The 9,118-nt window shown below is 38.4% G+C and overlaps 1 protein-coding gene across 1 annotated transcript in view; it reads left to right on the top strand.

Moving 5' to 3' along the window:
• Window positions 1-1,974, top strand: part of LOC121396595 (sialic acid-binding Ig-like lectin 16) — a 32,629-nt gene extending 30,655 nt beyond the window's left edge. The window contains exon 13 of the mRNA XM_041571691.1: window positions 726-1,974. Within this exon, the coding sequence (XP_041427625.1) occupies window positions 726-893 (168 nt within the window). The 3' untranslated portion in view covers window positions 894-1,974. The remainder of the gene's footprint in view (window positions 1-725) is intronic.
• Window positions 1,975-9,118: the final 7,144 nt, after the last annotated feature.

Genomic DNA, 9,118 nt, shown 5'->3' on the forward strand with positions numbered 1-9,118 from the left:
TAGTTTCGCCAGCGAATTCCCTAAAATCCGAAGTTGTGCTCAGGGGTAGCGTAAGGTTGCGAAGTTGCGCTAGCGTTAATTCGCTAAGCAAAGCGAAGTTACGCTAGCGAAGGTTAATTTGCATACGGCGCCAAATTCAAATTTCAATGGAGGAATACGTAAAATCACTACAAATGCCTGGGAAACCTTCAAAACATCAAATAAAATGTTTTTTTTGCCCTACACATGTGCCCACTGTATAGTTAAGGTGCCATGAGTTAGGAAATGTAGGGGGGAAGGAGGGGAGCCCCAAAAAAAATTTCAATCTTTTTCAGCCTATCACCCATAATATTGAACTATTTTTGAAGCAATCCCTATCTACTCTATTGCACTTCGCCTGGTCTGAGGTGGCGAAGGAAGTCTAGCGTAAAAGGTAGCGTTCAGTACAATGTGCGCGTTAGTGAATTTGCGTAGTTACGTCCGTTGCGCAAATTCGCCAGGCGTAAGGGTGCGAAGTAACACCAGCGAATTTACGCCAACGTTCGTTAGTGAATTTGCGAAGTAAAAAAAATGACCAACGCTAGCGAATTGACGCTAGCGTTAGGCGCTTCGGCGCATAGTGAATTTTCCCCCATGGGAGATGGCCGATCTTGTTCATCTTTATTTATATGGTAATAAAGCTCAGTACAAGCACTGTCAGTTATATCCCATATAGTCATAAGGAAATATGAATTGTTTTTCTGCAGGAATCCTACATGGACACAGAGAAAGCAAAACAGAAAAAGGATGATTCAGATTTGTATATGAACTATGAAAAAGAGGTACAATATGTCTCCCTTGATTTCGCAAAAATGAAACCGAAGGAAGCGCCTCAAACTGACAACATTGTATATTCTGAGGTCAAACGCAATTAACCCCCGAAGATATATCAACTAAAATAAAGAAGGACTTTTGTACTATAGAGACTTGTGAAGGAAATGTAGATTAAGTGCCGGGTACACTGACCTTAACTGACTATTGTATAATGGAGGCAAAGGTACCACTACATTCTTCCTGAACATGGCAGCATTTTATGCTTCTCACATAACTGGTTCCTGACTAAAGCTTGTACAGATAAGGTAGATACAGGTTTTCCACCAGACTGAATATTTAATGTATTGTCAGACACCCCACTGTGTTTGGGAACTCTGCAAAAAGTCTATATTTTTATTATTATTATTATTATTGCATATTCAAATGAATTCCATGGATTAACTTTAGATAAACGTTACATTATTGACTGTAAGGGCACAAAGGCGCAGTTTGGAGTCGCAAACCAAAGAGGAAGAAGTTTGTTCAACACAGTTCATGGTAACAATAGGTTTAGGCAGGAGAATGGTCAAAATCCAGGCAAAAGGGGTCAATCCAGGCTGAAGGTATCAATATCCAAATAACATGCCGAGGTCAAAACAGGAAATGCAACAATATAGCAGTAAGTCACACCCAGGAACTCAGTAACGAAGGACCTATAATTGGGCAAAGGCTGCAAGTTCTGGCGTATTAAAATAGGCCCACTTTGGCGCCAAACAGGTAAGATGATGTCATGACGCTGCGTCTTTACGTTGCGCATGTTTACACGCTAGCGTCCTGACGCTGCGTCCATTCTGACGTGCAGGCGTCAAGACATTTGACACATTGGCATCAGAACGTGCCATGAAGGAGCCTTTGGGCGCCGCCATCTTGGCTCATGGACCCGGAATCGCCATTTTGCCGCATAGAATGGTGAGTTCTACATGTTCGACATGTTCACTGGCATTGACTCTTTTTTCATTATATATTTGAACTTTTTCTCACCTCTAAAAACAACATGACACTGAGAAGCTACTTTTACCAGAATTTTAGTTAAACAATATGAGCAAATCACTGGAGATCCAATAGCTGATTTGGCCACCAGCCAAGAATTTTATGATAGAGATCTCATGTTACATGTGAATAAACTTTTACACATTGTAATTATTATTGTCTGTGTGTATTTAAAACAAGGGTTGAGAATAAATCTTGCCTAATAAAAGGATGTATATAAAATAAACTTTTCTTATATAATACAAAATAAGCACTAATAACACACTTTTTCCAAGATGGCACCTTCCCCTTATTTTCTCTGCTCAGAGCACCCACTGATATCTCAGGACATGGTGGAAATGCACAAAAGGGGTGGAGTTTCTGCTGGAATAAGAGCAGCCTAACAGAATGGTGGTCTTTGGTCTAACTGTAGATCACCAATCACCTGTATTATGAATGGCCACCTGTTTGATGAACATCAACAGAACTTACTGGGGTCTATATCTATAAACAGTTTCATGGGCAGATAAGTATCTTAATACTTTTGCTTATTTTTTTTTTTGCAACCCTGAACATAAGAAAAAAAGAGAATATGTTTTCATGCTTACTGTGATATTTGTTCCCTGGCAAACTCCATATAAGAACTACTCGTATAGACCTGTTCCCATCAGCAAGTCCTTTCTCAGAGCTTTAAGGGAACAGTTCAAAAAATAAAATTGACCAAAATAAATAAAATGTTTGGGTGATATAGATGACTCTGAATGCCCATGGGAATAAGTCCAGCTCCAGAAGTATTTCAGCAAAGGCTAAACCAAGCTCTAGAGGAACTTTCAGGTATTACAGATTGTAAGCTACGCAAGGCAGGAGCCACCTTCCTTCTATCTCCTAATATTTAATTATTTGTATCTATTATTATAATGACCACCTGTTCTATTAATTTATTATTATGCTATACAGTGCTGCATGCAAATTTGTCCTGGGAAATTGCAAAGAAATCGGTGAAAATGTTGCAAAAACTGATGTCAATGGTCATCAAAAAACAAATCCGTGCAACGATTTTTTGACATGCGTGACAATTTTTTTCACTTTGGGAGTGGATGGAAACCAGCTGAAGTCTAACAAGCCCATCTGGTCAGTCTGCAGTTCTACACTCTGCTACAGGTCTAGTTAAAAGAAAACCTTCATTAGCTGGTTCCTAAGTTGTACAGACAAATGAAAAATAAGAGTTCAGAATCTATGATTTTTCTCAGCTTTCATCAACCAATTGACCTACCACTGATATTAAGGTTCCATCCCCTCTTGCTGCATTTTTACTATTTACATAGGGGGTTATTTATCAAAGTCCATTTTATCTCAACATTTTCTTCTACAAACTCCGATCAAATCAGTTCAAGTTTTTTACGCTTATTTATTTTTAAATTTTCCCTAAAATTTGCTTTGCGTGAAAAAAAATCAGATTTTCATGATTTTTTTGGGGATTTGTCACATGAAAACTCAGATTTCTTATGCTTTTTGCCCAAAAACTCTGAAAACTTTGCGATATTGCACGAAACCCAGCGCACATCAAAAAATCATTTGGACTTCTCCCATTGATTTATATGCAACCTTGACAGGTCTGAGATGCCGGATTTTCTGAGTTGGACTTTTTCATCCCTGGGATTTAATAAATTTCCAAAAATTCTGAACCACAAATTTTTTCAGGATTTTTGCAATCGGAGTTTAGTAAATAACCCCAATAGTGTTGCTTATTTTTGAATAGGTTTGTAGTTTCTTAAATAAAGCACTTCTATAGCTTCTGAGCTATCATAGGTTTGCTCAAGTTTCCCCCCAAGATAATCTAGGTAATCTACGTGCACAGCTCCTAATCTCTTAGAGCAATCTCCATATTCTGGACTCCTTTAATGAGTAAATTAAGTTCCTTTTTAGCTGTGAGGTAGAGGTCCACCATTGCAGCTTTAAAGGTTGGTTTCCAGGCTCTGAAATACTCATCAGTCATCAAGCCTTGAGAGACTGGTGTTAATGAGCTTCCTAGGTGGCAAATATGTGGCAGTAAACTGGTTATGATGTTTCACTTTTTGGTGGATTAGTAAATTGTGGAAGTCTAGGGTTGTACAAGCCTTCTGCCATATAATGGTGAGATGAACCAGGAAAGAATGAAGCTGCATAAGCATTAAGCTGTGGTTTTGTGTCTAAGACCTTTGCTGGCTGTAGCTTAAACTGAGGCTTAATGCTTGAAGTCACAGAAACGATGGTAGGAGGCATTATTTAAAAGAGCAAAAATATTTTATTACATTTAATTTTGAAAATTGGCATTGGGGTTAAACATGTTCTTTGTTTTCCAGGTGCCCCCAGTCATGTGCTTTGATACTCCTCAGTTAATCTTTACTGCTGTACTGCAAGTTGGAGTGAAATCCCCTCCCTTCCACCTTTCCCTCCAGAACAATGGAACGATAACCAGATATCAGCTTCCTTACAGCTGCATTGCTGAAAAGGCTATTATACCCCCTAGTGGTCAATATGAGAACTGTACTCAATAGTAAAAATCTAAGTCCGGATAACCTGTCACACCTCCTACACTTACATTAAGAAAGTGATCAATAGCTTATCTGAATGCAGTTCCATTGTGAAGTGCTAGCTCTTTCTGAAAGCACATAATCAGGCACAATGACCTAAAATGGCTGCCTATACACTAATATTACAGCTTAAAATGTTTTTGTTCAAGAATACAATATTTTACATAGAATTTATTACTTGCACTCTACGCAGAATAATTTAGTAGCATAAACTACACCATAAAAATCATGACAGAATCCATTTAAAGGATTCCATTGGTAGTTCCAGAGGTGTTATTATTTCATTAGTCTTTTTAAAGGAGAGGCACCATGTGTTCTTTCTAGTTGACTTCCACATACTGAGGAAGTTCTGTGTCTGCTGGAGAGCCTGGGACTTTCCTGGGGCCCTGGGAACAGGGCCCCATCAATGTTAAAGTGTTAAAGTGCCATCATATAGGGGAAGTTATAATGCTCCTCACACATGGAAAGCAGGAACAGGAAAAGGAATATGGAAGGAACTTACAGAAAGGAATCCGACAAGTTCTAGTATAAGTCTCACTGTCTCATTGTCCCTAGGTGGCAAAACAAAATTTATGTAAAAGAAGAATATACGATATGCATATAGAAAAAAAATAAATGCTGGGACAGGACAGAGAAAGTGTGGAGATTTGCTGGAATTGGGAGGGTGAGAGCCTTGGTTGGATTCAGTTCCATGCCACAAAAAGCTTGTGAATGTAATTAAGGTAAGTGACATTACAGAGTAAGTCTTTAAAGCTCCCAGATGCTTCAGTATCAGAATGTAAGAGGGCAATGTGCTGTGGATTCTCAGCCTCTTCAATACCATCATGTAAGATGTATTACCCCTAATAACTGTTCTTATGGACACATTATGGAATTCTATATCCTCTGCATATTCATGTATCATATATCTGATGTATATGCTTTAATTAGGCCCCAAACAATTGGCGGTGCTGTAGCTTTAGGGCTTTTCAGTAACTATGAGATACTCATTTTCTGGTCTTGTAGTAGTGTCACCATAAAACTATGCCAGCATAAGTATTCCCTTTCTTCTAAGCACAATTCTGCCCCTATGGTTTCCACACTCAAGGTAGTGCACTCATGTTGGTAGAAGCTTAACATGGTTATTTAATATGTCAACATGCTTTGTGTAACATCTGATGAGTGTCTTTCTTTATGTTGGCTTGTTCCTGTTATGTAGTGAAGGTGTTGGGGACGGCATTACCCCCTTTTCCTAAGTATACACATGGTCAGGGTTGGACTGGAGCATGGTCAGCCCACCGGGTCCAACATTCCAGGCCCCCCTTGTGCATTCATGAACGATGGCTCGCCCCAGACGCCAATGTGCACAACGCATGCGCAAACGCCAGGACACACAGCGCGAAAGCCCCCAAAATCCAGTGAGCACCACAAATGTGCGAACGCCAGTATTCGTCAAGCATACGCGTCTTGCTGGACATTTTTATTTTGGAGATCAGCAGTTTAGGGTCTGGGCCGGTGGGGGCCGATGATGGCTAGGGTCCACCAGGTTTTTTCCCGGTGTCCCGCCAGCCCAGTCCGATGCTACACATGGTAGGCATACCTTGCTTAGGACTTTCCGAGGACTGAATCTCATAGAAAGAAGGGGAAGGAAGTTGTGACTTAAGGGTCAGGGCACACGCTCAGATTCGCAGAGATTAGTCGCCCAGGGAGAAATCTCCTCTTCTTCGGGGCAACTAATCTCCCCGAACTGCCTCCCGTTGGCTAGAATGAAAATTGCCGGTTGGATGGCATTCAGATCGCTTTGTTTTCTGAAATTTCCTGAAGTTGTGGAGTTTTTTCTCCACAGATATCAGAATCACTGCAAAGGTGAATTTCACCTACTTACTAATAGGTTGTGGATTAAATAATTGTAACTAGTTGGTAATTTAGGTGTTTATTGAAGCACTTGGCTCTTTAGGTATCATCACTGCATTTAGGGGCAGATTTATCAAGGGTCGAAATGAAAATTCGAAGCAAAAAAAAATCAAATTTCAAGCTATTTTTGTGTATTTCGACTAGGTAATGGTCCAAATTCGATTTGAATTTGAAAAAAAAACAAAATTCAAATGTCGAAATCATGTACTGTCTCTTTAAAACTTCAACTTCGACCATAGGCCATCTAAAACCTGCCGAATTGCTGTTTTAGCCTATGGGGGACCTCCTAGAACCTATTTGGAGTCAATTGGTGGACTTTGAAAAAATCAAAGGTTTTTTTTTTTTAATATTTCAAATCGAATTTGATCTTACTTTGATTCGAACAATCAAATAAAGCCTATTCATCTGGAAAAAAAACTTAGATTTTTTAATAGATTTTGATTGGTCTTTTTTTATTAGTATCTCGAAGTTCAATCACTGGCAGGATGACACTTAGATCGTTTCATTTTCCAAAGTCACCCGAAATTTCCTCGAGATCGCTCGGGTAGTCGCCCAGTCAATAATCGCCTCTTCTTTGGGCGGCTAATCTCCCCGAAAAGCCTTCCGCCAGATAGAATCTAAATCGAAGGCTTTTCAGGGAGATTAGTTGCCAGAAGAAGAGGCAATTATTGGCCAGGCGACTAAATCTTCCCGAATTTTTGCGTCTGTCTCTGCCCTGAAAGAGTTGAAAAGAATGCTTTCATATTTAGCTGGTGTCGTTAAAAAAATATGAATGATAAATTAAAATAGAATCTCTTTAAACAAAATATAAAGCAAGAAATGCATAAAATAAAATAATTCATTACAAAAAGGTATCACTGTCCACAATTATACAATTTAGTGAATTTTTTAAAAAAAATGCTATCACAGGTATGGGACCTGTTATCCAGAATGCTCGGGACCTGGTGCCTTCCGGATAACTGATCTTTCCTAATTTATATCTTCATACCTTAAGTCTATTAGAAAACCATATAAACATGAAATAAACCCAATAGGCTGGTTTTGCCTCCAATAAGGATTAATTATATCTTAGTTGGGATCAAGTACAGAGAAAAAGGAAATCATTTTTAAAATGTGAATTATTTGGATAAAATCAAGTCTGTGGGAGACGCCTTTCTGTAACGCTTTCTGGATAACGGGTTTCCGGATAACGGATCCCATACCTGTATTTCAGTATGTCATGTTGTTTAGTATAAAGGTATCTCAAGCCACCAGGAAACAGGTTGGATTTCTGTTTTTTTTTTCCTGCATCAAGAGCCAGTAAATATATAAAGGCAATTTGACACTATGCCAATATATTGTAAACAACAATGAAAGAGATTTGTCGTTGCTATTCAACAACATAACACATAATATACAATCCCTAAATCTTCTAAATCGGGACTGGACTCACTTTGTGGTTTGTGGAAGTAATTAGTTCTTTTTTTTTTTTTTTTTACATAAAACACAAAAAAGTGTTTCCCAACTACAGAAGAGGCAGAAGAGAAGAGGAGGACAGAGAAAGCAGCTCCGATACACAGACACACACATTAACATGAAAGAACTATGAGAAGCTCATGAGAAATTCAGAGGTTCTGAACTGTGGGGAGAGTGGAAATCAAGCTGGAAACCCCAGGGAATAAACAAGTAAGGAGATAGAAATCTAGTATGACTGTTTCTATTTCTGTTGCTATTTATACAGAGGAATCCTGTTATTTTATTCACCTAGGGGCATATTTATCAAATTTGAAAAACTTCGAAATTCGAATTCAAAAAGTCCAACCGAAATTAAGACAGATTTTTTTTGGCCGAATAGGTCAGTCTTCGATCGAATAGGTCCATATCCGCCCGAATTCAAATTGTACGAATCGAAGTAATAGCACATTCGATCAAATTCAAATCAGTTTTTCCCCAAAAAAACTTAGATTTTTCAAAGTCCACCAATTGACTCCAAATAGGCTCTAGGAGGTCCCCCATAGTCTAAAACAGCAATTCGGCAGGTTTTAGATGGTGAATGGTCAAAGTTGAATTCTTAAAGATATTATTATTATATTCGAATTTTCTAATTTTTTTCAAATTCCAATCGAATTTGGATTATTCCCTAGTCGAAGTACACAAAAATAGCTTGAAATTTGAATAGAGGATCCGTTATCCGGAAACCTGTTATCCAGAAAGCTCCGAATTACGGAAAGGCTGTCTCCCACAGACTTCATTTTATCCAAATAATTATATTTTTAATAATAATTTCCTTTTTCTATTTAATAATTAAAGAGTAGATTATAATTGAACCAAATGAAAATATAAGTAATCCTTATTGGAAGCAAAACCAGCCTATTGGGTTTATTTAATGTTTATATGATTTTCTAGTAGACTTAAGGTATGAAGTAGTGAGTGATGGGCGAAAGTTTCGCTTCACTATGAAATTCATGAATTTCCCGCGAAATGGGTAAAAAAATTGTGAAACGCATTAAAGGAATTGTTCAGTGTAAAAATAAAAACTGGGTAAATAGATGGGCTGTGCAAAATAAAAAATGTTCCTAATATAGTTAGTTAGTGTAACATAATAGCCAGAACACTACTTCCTGCTTTTCAGCTCTCTTGGTTTCCCTTGATTGGTTACCAGGCAGTAACCAATCAGTGACTTGAGGGGAGGCCACAAGGGCCATAATTGTTGCTTTTGAATCTGAGCTGAATGCTGAGGATCAATTACAAACTCACTGAACAGTTATGTCCCATGTGGCCCCCCTTATAGTCACTGACTAACTCAGAGTTAGAGAGCTGAAAAGCAGGAAGTAGTGTTCTGGCTATTATGTTACACATCCAGTCACTCCAGC

The sequence above is a fragment of the Xenopus laevis genome, chromosome 7S, assembly GCF_017654675.1.
Source record: "Xenopus laevis strain J_2021 chromosome 7S, Xenopus_laevis_v10.1, whole genome shotgun sequence".
NCBI classification, from domain to species: domain Eukaryota; kingdom Metazoa; phylum Chordata; class Amphibia; order Anura; family Pipidae; genus Xenopus; species Xenopus laevis.